At 39.1% G+C, this 19,900-nt stretch overlaps 1 protein-coding gene across 1 annotated transcript in view; it reads left to right on the forward strand.

Moving 5' to 3' along the window:
* Positions 1-19,900, forward strand: part of CACHD1 (cache domain containing 1) — a 201,227-nt gene that overhangs the window by 89,749 nt on the left and 91,578 nt on the right. Inside the window, exon 3 of the mRNA XM_069478028.1 lies at positions 14,288-14,436. Coding sequence (XP_069334129.1) covers positions 14,288-14,436 — 149 coding nt within the window. The remainder of the gene's footprint in view (positions 1-14,287; positions 14,437-19,900) is intronic.

Genomic DNA, 19,900 nt, shown 5'->3' on the forward strand with positions numbered 1-19,900 from the left:
ATGGATACACTATAATAGATCATGATCTCTTTGAGGGAGAGATTCTGAGCATACCTCTGGTAAGTGGTAGGCAGGTGATGAATTCAGCAAACATTTGTTGAGGACTTATTATATACTTGGCATTGTAGGAAAAGAAACAAAGAGCTTATCCCAAGGACATTGTTAAATTACAGGAGACATTTGTTCATACATATGATATATCTTGCTAATCTCTTGAAGATGATGCCCCAAAGGACAGAAATGTCCTCTTTGGGAAACCTTCCTTGATTATGAGAGGCAGAATGGTGGTCTTAATGGACTATGGTCTCATCTAGCATAGCAGTCCCATCAGTTACGTTCAAATTATGTATGTGTCTCTAGAATTCTAATAAATGGTGAACGGGTGCAAGAATTAGTTCGTGCATAAATTGTGTTGCATGCAAGAATTAGTTCGTGCATAAATTGTGTTGCATCTTGGGAAAGATTATTTCTTTACATGATAGTTTGTATTCATTTAACAAATATTTCACAATAATTTACCTCATTAAATTTTTACCACAACTCTGTGATATACATACAGTTCTTCTCCCTGTTTTAGAATTGAGGAAATCGAAACTCAGAGATATTAAGTAATTTCTTAGAATCATACTTGAATTACATGATAGGATTGGGATTTTAGCCAAAGAGTAGTCTAACTCTAAAACCCATATTCTTAACCATGTGCTGTGTTGCTTTCTCTGCTGCAAATTCTTCTGTAAGTTTTTGATTTTTTAAAGGAAGGTAGTTTATTTTCTCTTGAGTCTTACATCAACTGATGTAAGATAAATAATGTGTCTAAGCGGTGTAAGTACTATGATGAAAAACCTAGCTGCTAAATGAAGAAAAGATCGCGTTTAAATGCTCAGTTGACAGGGTAAAACAGTGGTGGAGAGTGCCTTCTGTACTGCTAGTGGCAAGCTCTTAGCTCTAATAAATCACAGGGATATAACTGGAGCCTTAAGGAGGAAGCCCATTATATTACTAATGTATCATCCTTCAGGAACATAAACAAGATATAAAAATAAATGAAGTCCTTGATGACTCTTTTGTCTTTCCTCCCAATTCATCATTATTCCATTATTAACATAACCTTAAGACAGTTGGTTATAATTTGTGTCCTTGTGGAATTTCTATTGGGCTATTGGGGTTTTATTTTGTTTTGTTTTTAAATAAGGACCTCCTAAATAAGAACTTTTAGCTAATTGAGTAAGTGAAAAACTGCAGCTGTTAGGCTAGTCTGTGGGATTACAGCATAACATAGTAAGCTTCCTTTCTGTTGCACAGGAGAAGTTGGTAACGATTTGGCATTCTTAGTGTAGGTGGTAACGCTTTTGTTAGTACGGCTTCCCTGGAGGGTGGAGCAGCCCTTAGATATCTCTCAGAACTCCCAGATTTCTTTCCCCTTATGAAGTTTTGACAATAATCAGGATCCTTGGAGTACTGCTCTGCTAGCGAGCTGGGCAAGGTTTGAGGAAAACCACCTGACAGCCATCCATTTCATTAATAATTTGGAATTTGAGGTACTTAGCCATCTTGTTTATATTTTATATGTAGTCTATGTTCTGTATCCTTGTATATGTCTGGAAGTTAAAATATGTGTGTATGCATGCATGAAAGCTTAAATTCCTGTACTAAATATAGACCAGCTGACTTCAGGAGTACATATTGTACATTAGCCAATGTTTGTGCCTGGTGTTGAGATAAGCTGAGATAATCCTGCATCTATACACTCACACACGCACCCTGCACACATTTTATATGATGTACTCTCCTTGCATACCAAAAAACAGTATATATCTATTGTTTGCATACATGATTGTACTCTGTGCACATATTTATACTTTTCATATGCAGGGCATTTATTTTTACATTTGCAAAAATACAAATACAAATGTAAAATACATTTGTAAAAACATGCAAATATACAAATGTAAAAAAAATACAAATGTAAAAATACACACCTATACTAGCTATAGAAAATGGAATCTTTATATCTCCCACCATCACCACCACCACCACCATACGTACATTTAAGGCTTCAAAATTCTGGTTACAGGTTTTTTGTGGTGCTGTTGTTGTTTGGGCAAAACCCCCACTAGTCCATTTCCTCATTCCCTTGATTTTCAGTCTAGTAAGGAAATAATGAGGGGCTGGTACTGTTTCTCCAGGGGGAGCGGGTGTTGCTGGCTGGCCCAGCTGGAGAGAGGCAGGCCAGCAGGGCAGGGCAGCCAAAGGCATGTAAGCTCCCACTAGGGTGTGCATCTATCTCTCCTTGCTCCAGCTGGAGCATCAGCTTTTCACATAGCTCAGCAATCCATGTGTGCAAAACCCTTCTTCAAGTGAAGCAGACCCTTGGGAAAAAAATATGGGCTTTTTACTCAAACAGCCAAAGCTTCATTTAACTAGAAGGGACTAGATTGAGTCTAGTCCTCATTCTAAAGGCTGGGAAGACTATATCATGAGAAATGTACATTCCCCTAAAAATGGAAACAATTAAGGCCATTTTACCCACATTTCCAATATCTCAAGGTCAAGTAGTATTTGGAAATGCTGGTGAGAAAGCAGCAGCCAAGATTTCTCCAACTCTCTCCCCATCCCCACCCCTAACTCAATCTTCCATCTAAAACTGCTATTCCTATTAGAAAAGTAAAATAACCTCACATTATCTGTGCTGGCAGAATGCATACACAGAAACTCATCTCAAAATGTATTATAAATAAAACCTGGTGAGCAACTAAAGAACAGGGACCACCCCATCCTTAACATATTCCTTGGTACAATAGGAAATACTATGGTAATGATGTGAAGGAATTAATTGCTGCTAATATCAGGAAGCCTTGAATTGCCTAAATGCTTTGAAAATCTGGACCCATGAAATAACATGTGGTGTGATAAAATTGGAAACTTACCAAGAACTACAGCTTTATTTTAATATTAAAAAACTCCAGCCAGGTAGGGATCATGCTGGAATAGTTGTTCATGGGCATTCACATCGGGTGTTCCTTAAGCAGCCATTAGTCTTTTTTTTTTTTTTTTTTTTTTTTTACATGCTGTAAAATGCATGCTGGTTCTTCTACAAAGTCATCAGGAAATGTCACCATCACATCCACTAACACCCATGCCAGGCCTACTGTAACCCCAAACTCTAGAGGAAGGTGTTAGCAATGAATCCTGCAGCCAAACAGCCAATAGAGAGCAGACATGCCCCGGTTCTTCTGTTTGCAATCCGCCCTGTCATCAGATAGGGGATGAGAAGACCTTCCTAAATTCAACTGTGACTTGGAGAGTGATATTAGATGCAGCTTGGCAAGGGAACACACAGAATAGTTCAGAGAAGGATATAATAAAATTGTTGTGGTTCAGGCAATATCCTCATTCCTCTGGTTTGGAATCCACATGGGAAACATTTCTTTTTGTTGTTGTTTCTAGCAAGTCTTAATAGCAAGCAATGTATTTCCCACCAGCATCCAACATTTGCACCTCATCTAAGTTGTGTGTGGGGGACAGGGGAGGGGTTTGTTGTTATTGGCTTGAAGAACATTTTTTCCTAATTATTAAAAAAAAAAAAAAAAAAACCCTTGTACTTCTGAATCAACAGTTTTAGTTATATGCCTGCATTGTAAAGGCCCCTAAATCTCAGGGTTTGCTTTGCTGCTGCTCAAGTACCTTGAAAGTAACGCCTAGAAGGGCCTGTTCTCTATTGAGTGACATTGGCACATTACAAGCTGGCTTCACTGTTCAAAGGGAGGACCAGGAGAGAGAGTACCCCTGCCTTCTAATGTCATACTATACTCAAGACTCAGCTAATATGGATATTCAAGAAGTCAAACGTTCTTAGTTTTAAAGGAATCTACATTGTGCAAATTTGTTACTCCAAATATAGAAATACACTGTGGATTAGACTCTGACTTGTTCTTATCTTTTTGTAATGGGGGACTAAAAGAGATCTTGTAATTACTGTAATTGAGCTCTACTGACTCGCTATGAAGTCCTAAAGTGGCACGATGCTATATTTCATTGGAAAGGCAAGTCAACATTATTTAAAAAGGGGAAATGGAAACATCTAGATTTATAAAGATTTTAGAGAACGTCATTGTGTCTCCAGATTGTCTTCCCAGGACTTGGATTTAATAAGTTCTTGGCCAGTGTGAGAGTAAGGAAGTATTTAGTGGTAGCAGATTTTTGTTTCCTTGCCAGGGTCATCTTTCTACTCCATTGCTGAGCTAATTGACTCTTTCTGGCAAGTGTTTGATCGATATGCTCTCAAAGGGGCCCTTGAAGAACCCTAAAATGCTCCTGTTAGTTGGCTTCTATCTGGAGGCTAGGTCAGGTTTCGTCCTTCGTTGATGCAGCAGACGTTTTCCAGAGTCCCTGCAGCATGTGCCAGGCTCTGGCCCAGGTCTCAAGGTCAGTCTGTGATGAGACAGTCTTTGCACTGGGCGTGGGGAAGAGAGACTGGGCTGCAGTGAAATTTCAGGTCCCCGGAGCCCTCCCAACCTATCTGTCCCCAGTTCCTCTAGTGGCTTCCCTTTTACTTGGAATGTTTCTATATTATACTTGGTGTTTATCTAAGTTATGCACAGATATTTGTACTGTAAATAAGAGCTTTATGTAGTAAGAGTCTGGGTTAGCTTTCCGTTTCCGCGGTTGAGTGTGTCTTTCATAGGCCACCGGAGAATTCCTAAGTTCCTGAACCCATGGTATTTTTCCCCCTTTCCTTGTAATTAATATTCTCTCCAAACTTATCTTAAAAATCGTGAAGTAAAATGTCAGTGATTATCCTGTATGCTGTGGCTCTTGCTCAGTCCTCTTCCCAATTCTCAGCCTCTTGATTCTAAGGTCAAGACTAGGCTGAACTTCTTTCTCCTTTAAAGGAACAGGCTGTAAACTTTCAAGGCCTGAGCACTTGCCTGTTTCAGATTTAAAGGAATCTCAGCTCTGGGGCTCCTTTTACAGAGTGAAGTGAGGAAAAGTGGGCTGACGCCTGCCCTCCCCATTGTTTCTTTTGTTATGATCTGGTTGTTAAGGGTAGAGTGGGGTGAAAAACAGGGCAAGAGCCCATTGAGCCCTTGAGTTGATAACCTTGGCTTTCTCCGGAGGCCTGGGTGTGTATCGCGGCAACTCTCCTGGAACACCTAACACAGACTGCTACCCAAACCAACCCTGTTATATAAGCTTTACAGCCAACGTGTGTTTTGCGTAAAAAGAGAAGCTGCTGCTCTCAAATGTTTCCCAGGGCTCAGCCTCCTCTGGTTCTCTGGCATGTCAGCACTCGCCTTCTGTTTTTTCCATTGCACTCCTCCCAGCTCAGCGCAGGGGCCCCACCTCTCACAGGATCAGGGTACGTGACCCTGGAGCCCAGACAGCCTTGCACATAAATTTTCCTGGTCCACCTGCAGATCGTCTGTCAGCGGCTGCCCTGCTTCTCTGTTGGATGGGCTATTCCCATACATCCGCCAGCCCTGAAGTCTCCGTGGACCAGTGGGAATTCAGACTGGCCCTATTCCATCCCGAGGTCTTCCTCTATCTTGTGCGGTACCATTGCCTGCCATGCCCAGGCTCTGCTCTACTGGCTAATTTCATGAGGCCCAAACTAGTGGTGATGAGCAGCCTTATCGTGACTATGGTCAATGGCCATCAGGATACCTTTCTGATCAGGTGCTCTATGTTTAGGCAAGTATTATGGGCTGAATGTTTGTGTCTCCCCAAATTCATACGTTAAAGCCCTAAACCCCAGTGTGATGGTAATTGGAGGTGGGGAGGCAATTAGGTTTAGATGAGGTCATGAGGGTACAGCCCCCATGATGGGATTAGTGCCTTTATAAGAGGAGATGGAGACACCAAAGCACTTGGTATAAGAAGAAGAAGAGACAGAGACACTCTCACTGCGAGGTGTGGATACGAGAAGGTGGCCGTCTGCAAGCTAGGAAGGAGGGCCGTCACCAAACACTCAGTCTGCCGGCATTTTGATCTTGGGCTTTCCAGCTTACAGAACTGTGAGAAGTAAATATTTGTTGTTTAAGCCACCCAGTCTGTTGTTAGAGGAGCTGGAGCTAAGACAGCAGGACTTGCTCCAGAGCAGCCAGTATGACCTAGGAGGCAGGTCAAGATAGAGAACTACACAGGCCTTGAAGTTTCTGATTGGCTTGAAGTAGATATGAGCAATATTCTTAGGTTATCTGCCCTTTTCTAGACTCAGAAGCAGATTTTTCCAATATGGCAAATAATGGTATATTGTGTGAGGGCGAATGCATACAGTAATTAACACCTGTACGTCCCTTGTACGTGCTAGGCATTATATTAAATACAATGGGTAATGCAGTGGTTGGAAGGGTGGATTTGATCTAATTATTCTGTTTATTGGCTGGGTGACCTTTTGCAAATTAATCCATTGGAATCATCTATAAAAATAGCATAGCGTGATTACCAAGGGCTGTTGTGAGGATTAAAAAATATCAGGTAAAGACACACTTTACACGGTGCCTGGCACATAGTAAGCAATCAGTTAGTGCCAATTATTATGTTATTGGTTTGTTGGGGAAAAGAGGTCCTCAAGTGAGGAATGGTCAACAGTGTGAAGCAGATGGGGAGTCTGAGGAAATTTCAGAAAACAAGGGCCTGAGAAGGCTTCAAAGAGGCTGAAATTGGGCTGGAACTGAAAGAATGAGCAGAACTTAGATAATTTGATCTGGGAGAGTTCACATTTTTCTTCAATTTGAGGGGGCTTGTAGCAGAAAGAGGATTGAGCTAGGGATTAGTAGAAATTGTCTCTTTGTTTTCTGCTTTTACTTAGCGTGAGCTTGGGCAAACCACTGATCCTTGCTCTCCTTGCTTGTAAAAGTGGGGTGAGGATTACCTGCCCTGCCTCTCAGGCTTGTTATAAGGCACAAGTGAGACAACTCATGGAAAAATGCTTTGAAAGTGGCAAAATACAACACAGGAGTAAAGTCGTTAGATCCTTCAGAGAAGATCCCAGAAAAACCTTGAGCTGCCCAAGCCTGTAATTACCCACCGTATAGGATGTATAGGATGCAGCACTTTAGAAGAGGCATGTCAGCTGTGGTAAGGTCATGGCCCTAGTGTTAACACATCCACCCGGACTGCGTCAACTCCTCAGCCTTCTCCAAGTGCAGAGAAAATTCTTTGGATGCTCAATTCAGAGTTCCTGAGCCAGTGTGCTGAGTTCCCCAAACAATAATAACAACTGCAATAATAGTCAACAACAGCCACTACCATGTACTTGGCTCTTACAACACATTAGGCACTCTGCTAAATACCTTACGAACTCAACCCACTTAGTTCTCAAACAGCATCACAAAGCAGCTGTTATTATTAATATACCCAGTTTAGAAGTGATTAAATTGAGGTTTAGGGAAATAACTTATCTGGTCTCCTTTAACTAGTAAACAACAGAGCTGGATTTAACTCAGATTTGACTCTAGCCCTTTGTGCCATTTTGCTCTTGATCTAAGAAAAAAACACTTTTCCCCCCTAGACCTTGTGCCAGGTTTCCCGTGTAGAATTACCTATGAGGATGAGTTAAATGAATGAATGGTTAGCCGACATTCAGGTAGTCCCTCTCCCTTTACTTACAGGTCTGTTGTTAGAAAATTTAGACCCCCTGTATTTCATTACCACGTGCGCTTCCTAGTCCACAGACTGGGGTTTGACAATAAGAATAATCCCTTGTACTTATCCCGGGCTTTTTATATTCACTGTTTCATTTGAACATCACAATAAGCCTTTAAGGGATATTATTCCTATTTTATTCACGAGGAACTAATGCTAAGGGAAGTCAAGGAACTTGCCCAAATTCCCAGCTAATAAGTGAGAGAACACTATATCTGTCTGGAATATTACAACTATTACTAGTAAAAACAATAGCATGGATTTAGAGCATTTCTTACATTTTGTATGCAGTGTACATTTCTTATATCTTGTATATAGAGTGCACCATGAAACACTGAGAATGTTTTCTGTGAAGAACTTCGGAATGCACTGGTGTGGTGTTGTTCAGAGATGTTAAATATTTGTGCCTAAAATTATTTCTATGTTACATATATTTAAGTAACTAAACCTTGAAACTTACTGGAAAACAAAATGAAAGGTTTATTTTGGAGTAATAAGGCTGGAGTTGAAGGAAAGAAGGATCAGCTATTAAATTCTTATCAAGGCACGAATGTTTTTGAATGTCAAATGTTAAACTCTTCTGCATGCAATAGGAATTTTGCTATGAATCTTCAGTCCCCTGGCAAACATTTCCTGCCTATGCCTGTCAGGTTCATTGTTAGGTATTTTAAATAAAGCCTTCCCTAACATTCAAAACTCCTTCCAGCCCTTCCTTTTAGTAAGCAGACATAAATAAAGCGTGTACTATGCCTTTGCATTTTTGTTTTCTTTTACCTTTTCCTAACCATGTGCCCATCCCACCCTCAGTCTTCAGAAGTATAGAGCTAAGGTAAAAAGAGCTTTAAAGAAAAGGGCTCTAGGGAAGTATGCAAATGACAGAAATGTCTATGGGAAAATTAAGGGCAAAGAAATTCAGCAAGAAAGAAATTCATTGATGTTGTGATGAAACGTTGTCACTGGAGATGATGACAAATTAGAATCTGTTCCCATGGGGACTGCATGCTACCTACTGATCATTTGACCCATGGCTGGATGTTGGCTAGCCTAAGAATTGACCCAAAAGATGACAAGATGGTTTTAGTCTCATTGTCTCATCAGCATTCAGGAACCCCTTAGGGGCTGAATGGGGAAGGATAAAGAAGGATAAAAGATGAAAGCTGAGCTGTGGAAAGAAAAATGTTTTAAATTATACTGAAGAGGATTGTGGGTCCACCTGTAGCTTTTTGTTGAGGATGTCCTTTGTTTTCTTGTCTGCAGGGATCATAGCAGGATACAGATCCAGAAAGAATCCGACCTCTTGGAAGGTTCCACATTGGTTAGCTGGTCCTCTTCAGTTTAATGGGTTTGATCTCTCTGTGGGCTATCTTGACTCTAAAAGATTCTGTTATGCTTGCCGAGCAACCTGGGTTTGGTTGGCATGCTAAAAGAGATTGCTTTTTAGAGGGAGGAAAAAAAAAATACCCAACAGTGGACCATGCGGTGAGGTTTCCATAGTAAGTCACCATCACATTCCTTGTCAGAAGGACGCGGAGAGCTCACTGCGCGCAGTGGAGTTGAGGGGGGCCATGAGCACCCCCTGGGGGTCAAGAGATTTTTAAGCTCCATATGCCTCAGTTTCTTCACTTGTAAAATGGGAATTACAATTTCCTCTTACGGCCCTATGATGACAGATAAGTGCATGAAGGTGAAAATTCTGAGGAAAATGTTGAATTCTGAAATGTACTTCCTGAGGAAGGAAAATAATACATCCACTCTGTTCTCTTTCCAGGTTACTAACAAACTAACACAACATCCTTGAGTAATTAGAATCATTTAAATTAGTTGATGTAATTGAACACCACAGTGGTCAGTGGTATTAGGTAGGCATGGGGGGGGTTGAGAATTCATTATATCAAATTTGATCCAATCTCTTTTTTTATATTGGTAGTAGAATTCAACAATTCTGAACTTCTTCCAAGTATTTGATTTTCATAGGAATTGTGAAGACTTTCAAATGTAATCATATTAATTTTTAGAAATCTAATTCTTTATAAAGTGATGATACAGTGCATGGCTTATGGTATCCTGCCAAAAATTTCACAGCATTTAAAAAAATGGTTTTGAAAACAAATGGGAGGAGAGGATTGACCTGTATTTCAAGGGGAAGCAGAGTTGCCTAGAGGTTGAAGTCTTGGGCTCTGAAGTCAGGCTACTGGGTTTGGCTCCCAGCTCTACCCACTTACCAGCTTTGTCCCGTTGAGCAAATTGCCCGTTAGTGTCCACTTCTAGAAAATGGAGATGTGTTCCTTACAGGGTTCTTCAAAGGATTAAGTCTTTTGAATCCTTCATTAAGAGTTAAGTATATGTATATGACATGCTTAAAACGGTGACTCGTACATAGTTAGCACTCAGTAAATGTTGCCAATTTTTTTTCTTAATGAGGCAAGATAGGATGTCACTACATGAAAGATTGGGGAATTTCTGACTGACAGGTGTGATTCCAGTTGGAGAGAGCATGCATTTGAGACGCTTTGTTAAGTGTCACGGGTGCCTGGACTCTGTGTTCAAGGTATGCTCTCTGATGATGAAGAATGCAGTTTGAAGCTGACCCTAACAGGGAAGCCAAAGGCAGACATCTTCCCCCACCCCCAATGCTCACCTCTGCCAGGGCCCCTTTCGCATCAGCCAATCGCCCCCCACCCCAGGGAACATTCAGTTCCACAGCCAGCCCAGGGCTGAGGGCCTTCTAACACTCTGCTCTGTGCCTTGTCTGGTTGCCTTAACAGGAATTCTCAGCCTGTGTGATTTGTCACATTTTAATATTTCAGGCCACCATTGCAGCTTCTGGTTTGTCTAAGACACCATAGCAAGTGACACACAGATTTGAATAAGTGAATGGCTGCTTCACTTATTTTGTGGCTTTAGGATAGTCACTTAACCTCACTGATATAAAATGAGAATATCTACACTGTAGGGTCCTGGTGCATAATATATGGTAAGTACTTGTATATGGTAGCTATTAAATTTTCTAAAGAATCCTGAAGTCTCTTTTCAACAACTTTACAATCCACAGGATACAATCTTGATACTTTTGATGATTTAGATGCAGTGCCTACATTTGAGCAGCTTTGTTTTGCTTAGCTTCGATGTGCTTATCGTAGGATGGCATTCAGCCTATCCTGGCTGTCCCCGTTATCTGTTGCTGCATAACAGACCACCTGAAACTTAGTGGCATAAACAGCTATTTCTTTATTTCTGTGAATTCTATGGGTCAGGATTTTGCCCAGGTTCAGTGGGAATGGCTTACCTCTGCTTCATGATGTCTGGGGCTCATCAAGGAACGACCCCAGGGGCAGGAATTATCTAGAGGCTTCTTGACCCATGCCTGGAACTTGGGTTGAGATGACATAAAGACATGCTTAGCTAGGGCTGCCAACTAAGCACTTACTGTGGCCTCTCCACATGTCTCACACAGTATTCCAAGAGAGACAGATAGAAGCTGCATGACCTTTCATGACCTGGCTTTGGAAGTTACATGATATCACTTGTCTATACTGGTTGAAACCATCAGAAGCCTACCCAGATTCAAGCAGTGGGGTAGGAGGAAATGTAGACCCCACCTCTCAAATGTGGAGCCATGTCAAACAGTTGGCAGTTACAAAACCACCACACTGGGATTATGGCTCCGTGTTGGGATATGTTAGGGCCCTTGACTTCTACCTATATAGCGAAGTAGGCCATACAGCCCTCTATTGCAGCTACTTAACTCTGTCATTGTACAATGAAAGCAGCCATAAATACTATGTAAGCAAATGTCTGTATTTCAATAAATCTTTATTAGCACTGAAATTTGAATTTCATGTAATCATTATCACAAAATAGTCTTCTTTAAAACAATTTTTTTTTAAATGTAAGAATCATTCTTAGCTCATGGCCTCTATGGAAACAGGCCATGGACTGGATTAGAATATCTATGATTAGCTAGATCTGACTTTTTAAAGTTAGAATTCTCTAAATATGTAGAATAAACCCTTGGGTATTTCTCAGGTGGCATTAAACATTAAATGTGTGTGTGAGAAAGACAAATGATTATAAATTTCATTTTCATTTTAAAGTGAATTTGTGAAGATATTATTTATAATATATATTCAGTTCCTTTAAGTATACCTTATCTTTATCATGCTACAGAACATTGGTTTCCAAGGGAAATGAAGGACTATACTCTTGATATTCTTAGGTAGAAAATTGATATGTTTATTTTATCAGAAATCAGAACTTAAAAAGAAAAGGTATAGAACTTTTTTCTTGATGGAGTTTCCAGAAATATATATTGTTGTATATTTTAAAAATAATTATTCTATGTTTTTAAAGAGATTGTAGATTATTAGAATAAAAGATAAGATTGATGACTCTCAGGAGTGAATTTTTTTTTCCTTTACTAATTCATTAAATATTTTTTGTACTGCAATGCCAGGCAGTGAGCTGGATGCCTAAGAAAGAAAAGTGAACAAAAACATAGGTAGTAACTGAACTTCCAGAGCACATAGTCTAGTGGGATAACCAGACATTAAACAGATAATAGCATTATTTGTAATGTGTGATATGAATGAGCTATGCAGGGCCTTATGCAACTGTACATTAGGTTTTTAAGCTGGACCTGTTACTCTCACACCTTCAACTGCCCATTGAATGTGAGAGTCTAGAAAAAAGACCATTATTAGATCAGCACAAGCTGCTGTTTAAAAAACATCAACACACCTCTCTTTTTGCCCTTCCTTTGGCTCTCCCTTTCCTGTGACAAGGGGTCTGGTCATCATCTGTGGTGTATGTATCATGCTTTGCAAACCTATGTCTTGCTCTTGTTCTATAATCCTATCTTGCTCTCCCCTCAATAAACTTCACCTCATGACTTCCTTAAAAAAAAAAAAAAACACATCTGAATGAGTTACTAGTCCTGCCTCCATATTTGCACTACACGTGATGGTCTGTGTTACATTACTTTGGGGATGGAAAAACAAAGAACAAAATAGAAATTTGTAAATGTTGAAATTAACTAGATTTTCTTCCCCCTGATAAGATACCATTTTGAATGGGTGGAGAATTAAAATCAAACTGTTTGGGACCTATTGGCTGAATTACTAATTGGGATAATTATCTTTGATTTTTCTCTAAATCAAAGTTTCTCAGCTGGGCCACTATTGACATTTTGGACAGGATACTTCTTGGTTATGGGGAGCTATCCTATCCATGGTAGGATGTTTAGGAGCATCCCTGGCCTCTGCTTGTCTACTTTGTAGCACTCTCCACCAAGGTGTGACAACCACAATTGTCTCCAGACCTTGCCAAATGTCCCTTGGGGAGCAAAACCACCAGTATTCTAAATTAAACTGTGTTTATACATTTTACTGCAATGAAGAAAATCTACATTTTTTTTTTTTTAAGTAGTAAGAACTCTAGTTCAGGGAGCAGAATTATAGATAGACTTATTAAATTTTCAAGGCCCACAACTCCTCCTTTGAAAATGGTAAAATGAATTGGAACGATCCATTATCAAATTAAACATTATACTCATTCTTTTTTATGTCTAGAAATTTTTCTAAACTTTATGCCATTTTTAGCAAGGCTGAGACCCAGAGTCATTGAAAGTTCCTGAATATCACTGGAACAAAATCAAGATTTAAAATTGGCTTGAAAATAACAAATGAAGATATTCTGATTTGACTCCATGCCCTCAGCCTGGAAGCTATTGGATTGCATGAGACGCATGACCCAGAGGAGATGATTAGTTTTCCTCTAGCGTGCTGGTAATGAAGAGCTCCACAAAGCCAATTAGCGATAATTCTATCAGTCATTTCATTTGGGTAACATTTTATTTAAGGGGAAAAAAAACAACACTGTTTTCCTTGGAGATCTGTGATTAAGCTGTGGTATTTGATGGCAACAATGGGGGAAGAAGCAGTATATGCGTAACAATTTGCTTTCATTATTCTCGCATGAAAGTAAATCATGATGAAGTGTCTGTTCACAGCAGTTAAGAAAGACATTTGTCCATCTTAAAGATGTGATAGACCAAACAGAAGTATATTTCTACCTACACATTTTGTTTCATATGGATGCCTGCATTGTATGACTGCAGGGAATTGTCCTCCACGTGGAAGGCTGTGAGTGGTGCACCCCAGGGCTGTGTAGCAGGAGGTGCTGAATGTTGTTTCCCTTCCTTGTGCATTTCCCGCCCTTGAAAATCTATGTGAATCAGAACTACAAATAATAAATCATTATTGTTGCTCTATAACCGTTAATACTCACTGTCATGGTGACAGTAATAGTGTCAGGAATACTGTTTTCCTTTTTCCAGCAAGGTGTTTTATGGATAGGTATGATTCTCTTTGAATTTGAACACATGAGATGTTTGTAATATGTCATCATCTATTATAAGATAGTAGATATAATTTTATTGTTGTCTGAGTATCTTTCTGTGACTTCTGGGCATTGTGCAATTTTTTTTATCAGCCCACACAGTGGAATAAGAGTTGGGTGTGTGTTTGACCCCTGAAGTTGAATCTATGCAGCTTGTGCCACAAATTAATTAGTTCATTAGAAAAAGTGCAATGGTTTATTGTCTTGGACTGTTCCATTTATTTTGCTCACTGTCATCCCACAGCTAGCCAAAAAAATCCGAGAGAAGTTCAACCGGTACTTGGATGTGGTCAATCGAAACAAGCAAGTTGTAGAAGCGTCCTATACGGCTCACCTCACCTCCCCACTAACTGCGATCCAAGACTGCTGTACTATTCCACCTTCCATGATGGAGTAAGACTTTAAAATTTTTGTTGTTGTTGTTGTTTAAACCAGAAATTGAATTGCTTATAGTTTTTGTTTCATATTCAAAATACCTATGTTTGTTTATTGCAAAGTATATAGTTTATTTCCTATTATTTAAGATAAGCCCTTTGTCTTTTACATAGACAATAATTTTTAAAGAAATGTGACTCAGTGTTCTATAGCCGGGAAATTCCTGGATCTTCCCGACTCATCTTTTTGTCATACTGGGATTCATGTTCAGGAGTATCAACTATTACTTGAGTACAGAGTCTAAATATAGAAAATGGGAAACATTTTGTCATGAGTCAACTATTAAGCCATGTAACTTGCTTAATTTAAGGGAGTGTTTTTTTGTCTTCCAAAGAGTAACCAAAAAAAATCCCATTTCTTACTTTAGTAGCTACTATCTTTAAAACTCCTAAGGGAAATGTGATTTCAGATAATATTGACACAGGATCAGTATCTGCATGGTAGAGGATATCATTATTTATTGACCTAGTGATATTTATATCTGGAGGGGTAGAGGGCCATGTGATACTGGAAATTATGGTGAAATGAATACTTTTCTAGAGGTACAAAGAACTTAATTTTAAGTTTGACGTAGCCTCTAATTAGCTGTGTGTCCCTAATCAAGTCACTTAATGTTTATTTTTATGCTCAATGTGGATAATCTTTACTATACCAATTTTATAGGGCTACTTAGAATAAGTAAAAGATGTTAACATGCTTTTAAAAATATATGCGTGTAAATGTTAATTAGTATGTAGTTTTCCTCTTTTTACATAATAAGTGCTCTTTAGGCTCGGCAAAGGATGGATGTAATGTAGGTGATTTTAAATGATCCTTTGTTTCCATAAGCTCGTTTTTACTTACAGTTTCTTGTTGGGCTTTGTAAGTAACAGGGCATCCTCAAGTCATTTTATTTCTCCATTTTTGTGATATTAAGATGAGTCTTTCTCTGGCTTACCGTGTCTACAGCCTCAAGAAGCTCATACCAGTTGTTCTCTAAATTAAATGGAAAGTGTATACAATTTGGAATGAGTCTATCCAGCTAGGAATCCTACCTCCAACACTTAATACTCCTGTGGTTCTGGCTATTTGGTGTCTTTGAGCCATCCTTTCTTCCATAGGGTGTTATGAGCATTCAGTAAAATCAAACATGAAAATTTTTTGTAAACTGTAATGTTCTAAATAAACATTAGTCATAATATTATATTTACATACTTCCATATCAGCATGAACATTTCATTTTTTTAGGCATAATCATAGATTTGGTTTATCTTTTATAGTTGGAGTACCTGTAACTTAATGCTTTTGACAAAGTGATCACTTATCTAAAATAAAATGGGGATTCAGTTGAGTTTTGATTCTCAGTAAAAAATCATTTTCAGGATGGGGAGAAAAGATAGCATAGTAAGGATAAGTCCCTAGAACTAGAATTTTACTTTTTTCCCCCCTTAGGGACAGACATGTGACAATGTCTAGACACATTTTCAGTTGCCACAACTGGAAGGAGTGTAGAGGGGAATAGTTGGTCCTGGCATCCAGTGAATAGAAGCCAGGGATGCTGCTATGCATCTTGTAATGCACAAGACAGCCCCCAAAACAAAGAATTGTCTGGACCAAAACGTTAGTAGTGCCGAGGTTGAAAAACTGGCTTAAAAGAATGGGGATCTCCATAAATTCCCAAGTAGAACTAGTGCCCTAAAGGGGGGAAAAATTCGACTTGAATTGGCTGGTTTCTACTGGGAAATCTACCCCATTACTTGCCCACCTGATGAATTTCTATTAATGTTTCAAGGAGTAACTCAACAATTGCCCTTTCTCCATAGCTTCCAATTACCTCTTTCTTTCTTCTGCTTATTTCCTTTTGCCCCTGGAAGAATCTATTGCTTTCTCATCTTTGTTACCATTGTAATTTTTATACACCTCTATATAGTGTCTAACTTTATTGTATCGCACCTGTTGTTGTGAGTCTACCTTCCCTACTGTTCTGGACAGGAATTATGCCTCATCCATTTTTGCCCCTAGCATCTGGCAATTATATTTAATCAACTATTGATAGCTGAATTAATTTGAATATACAGATGAGTAAAATGGTATCTACTCTCAAGAAATGCGTACGTTATTAGGGGGTGGGGTGGCATATACTGAACATAATTAATAGGGCAAAAATGTATGGTTCCTCAAAGCAGTGAACTATATCAGATGGGTTGTAGCAGAAACAATTTTATGAACTTTGGAAATATGCATCTTACTTGATATGGCCATTTGAAGGAACATCACAAGAAAATAATCAGACTTGTTTATAAAGATAAACATGTAAAGAAAGTTATTGTAGTACCTTTTGGAATAGAGAAAATTATAAATACTGTCAATTTCTAACAATAGGGGATTAGTTAGGGAAATTGCTATAGAAGTTGACTTGTGAAATTCTCATACAAACACACACACACACACCCCATACACGGAAAGTATGGAAGGACTTATATCAAAATGTTTTGGGGTAAAGGCAGTGATTTCCATTTTGAGTATGCCGAGATAAGGATTCAGATATGCAGGCCACCTCATTTGGGCAAAACCCAGTGGTCAACCTTTTTGTTAATACAGTAAAACATAAAATGTACTTTTTGCCCTTTAGTAACTTATCATTTCGTTAGTTCAGTTTAACATCTAAGAGACCTTAACTGTACTCCTTGAAGGATACACGCTGAGTAAGCAGATTGGTACCAGAGAACATTCCTCCTTCAAAGGTTGGACTTCTGCACTGAATGTTGAAGATGCAATCTCTTTCCTCCCCAGGAGTACTTAACAGAGCCAAGAACTGCTATCTGGGGTAAATCTTGTAAAACAGGGCAGTTCTGAGGATAAAGCTGAATAATCAGAAAAGTTAAACAAAATAGGGAACCTTGGGTGACAAAGAGAGATCTGACAACAGCTATTGACAGAATGAAGTGGCCAGTGAGGACTACCCTTCTCTTAGGCTGAGTCTACTTGGCTTTGAATGGAGCTCACTTTCCAGGGAAATGCGTGTGGGATTCTTGGAAGTGACACTGAGCTGATACTTTTCTAGCGGTTGGCTGAACACAAGTGCTTTCTAAAATTACAAGAGCCCCCTACCTTATTAATTAAGATTCAAAAATGGAAAGAGTTCATAGTAAATTGTTGGAGTGAACCAGGATAAGAATCCTTAGCTGGCAGACTTTGTTCCAATCCCACATAAAAAGCTTTTATCTGCGTATTCTAACTGCGGTGCTATCCTGCTGAACACGTTTTCAGTTCACTCTTTCCTATGTTCCAGTCTCTCCAAAAATGTCTACATTTTGAGTCTCGGGGAGTTCATATTGGAGTCAATGCAGAAAGGAAGAACTCCTAGTCTTTCAAGGCACTTTAAGGATGTGATTAAAAACTTTTTTTTTTGGCCGGGCGCGGTGGCTCATGCCTGTAATCCTAGCTCTCTGGGAGGCCGAGGCGGGTGGATCGCTCGAGGTCAGGAGTTCGAGACCAGCCTGAGCAAGAGTGAGACCCCGTCTCTACTAAAAATAGAAAGAAATTATATGGACAACTAAAATATATATATATACAAAAAAAAAAAAATTAGCCGGGCATGGTGGCGCATGCCTGTAGTCCCAGCTACTCGGGAGGCTGAGGCAGTTAGGATCGCTTAAGCCCAGGAGTTTGAGGTTGCTGTGAGCTAGGCTGATGCCACGGCACTCACTCTAGCCCGGGCAACAGAGCGAGACTCTGTCTCAAAAAAAAAAAAAAAAAAAACTTTTTTTTTTTTTTTTTTTGAATGCTAGGCAGATTTGGTTTTGAATCTGTCTGACTCACAAGTTGACCTTGGAAAGTCACATAATTCTGAGCCTCAGTTTCCACATCAGTGAGATAAGAATAATGATAGTACTTACCTCACTATTGAGGTGGTTGTAGGGGAGATGTTTTTAGGCTGTCCTTAGATTTTTTTATTGGATAATTATGTATTTATTTCAATGTTATCCTCTATGTCTCTATGCCAAGAGATACTGTTTTTTTTCTCTTATGGCAACAACATGAAGTTTCTTTTTAAAATAAATATAACTAAAGAAAAAAACTTGAAGTACTTTAAATGAAAATATCAAGCGAATGTGACCAAAATTTTGAAGGGGATAGATGTGGTAATGACTGAAGTTTATGAAAAATGAATTCAAGATTATTACTAAAGTTCTTCCAAATTATAAGATATTACAGTTCTATAAAAGCTAACTCTTTAAAACTCTTTATGTCCATGGACTATATCTGGCCATATGCACATGTATTAATACTATCTTTGTTATAAGCAGTTGGATCTCTGATAAGGGATCTCCAGTCTTAGTTCTGGATCCTGTTCTTTCTTACATCATCTGGGCTTTATAAAGGTTTTTTTTAAAACTCAGCACTGGCCCAATGGTACAATAGCTGTTTGTTACTAATATTTTAAGTGCCTGTGGCCTATTGACCTTGATTCTTTTCCTGATGTATTAAAGATGACATAAAACTAGGACAATGTTTTTATAAGTAATTTTAGCCAATGGCTAATTTTCACTTTTTGTTTCAAGCCTAGCTTTTCATTTCATTTTACTGATTTATAATCCATATTTGCTTTTCTTCACTAAAGCTTAATAGTATACATTTAAAAAAATAAAATGCCCAGTGGGGAAGAGAGAGGGGCTTTAGAGAGTTCTATTACAGAGTATTCTGCACAATGCACCCTGAAGGTTATACCGTGATGACAACAGAGAGAACCTGCAAAGTAGCAGAAAATCAATGTTTTTCAGATGGGTTTGATACTTTCCTTCTCAGAGCAGTTGACTTTAAAATTCTTACTCAGGAGCCTTAGAAGTTAATTATTCTGCACAAGGCCCTGAATAGTGATTAGGCACTCTGTCGATGTTTGTTGCAGGAATGATCTGAAGAATTAAGATTCTCCAATATGGGGAGAAAAATAGGTTAAGGCTTAATCTAAAACAAGCTCATTTTCAGTGGCATCACTTAAAGTAGTTTTGAGACTGGGTTCATTTATTCACATAATTTAATAAACAGCTGCCTTTGTGTTGCTTTGGGTTAGGTGCTGGGCTATCCCACAAGGAGCGCGCGCGCGCGCACACACACACACACACACACACACACACACACAATTGCACTCATGGACTACATCTGGCCTGCAGGTGTTTTGTGGGGTTTTTGTTTTGGCCCCCACAGATGTTTTAAAGGTTTTGAAATTTGTAAATTTTTAAATCTATTGCCAACATTAAAACTTTGGGGAGATTATACATTTTAAAAATCCAATTTTTTTTCTTCTGTTGAAAAATCAGAAGATCTGGCGATCGTGGATCCACATTCCTACTTGGCAACAGTCCGCTTTCATGAAGAGCAGTTCCCCTTTAAACACACAGCATGGACTCGCCTGTTCACCAGTTCCCACTAGTTCCTGTTC

This window comes from Eulemur rufifrons, chromosome 8, assembly GCF_041146395.1.
Source record: "Eulemur rufifrons isolate Redbay chromosome 8, OSU_ERuf_1, whole genome shotgun sequence".
NCBI classification, from domain to species: Eukaryota; Metazoa; Chordata; class Mammalia; order Primates; family Lemuridae; genus Eulemur; species Eulemur rufifrons.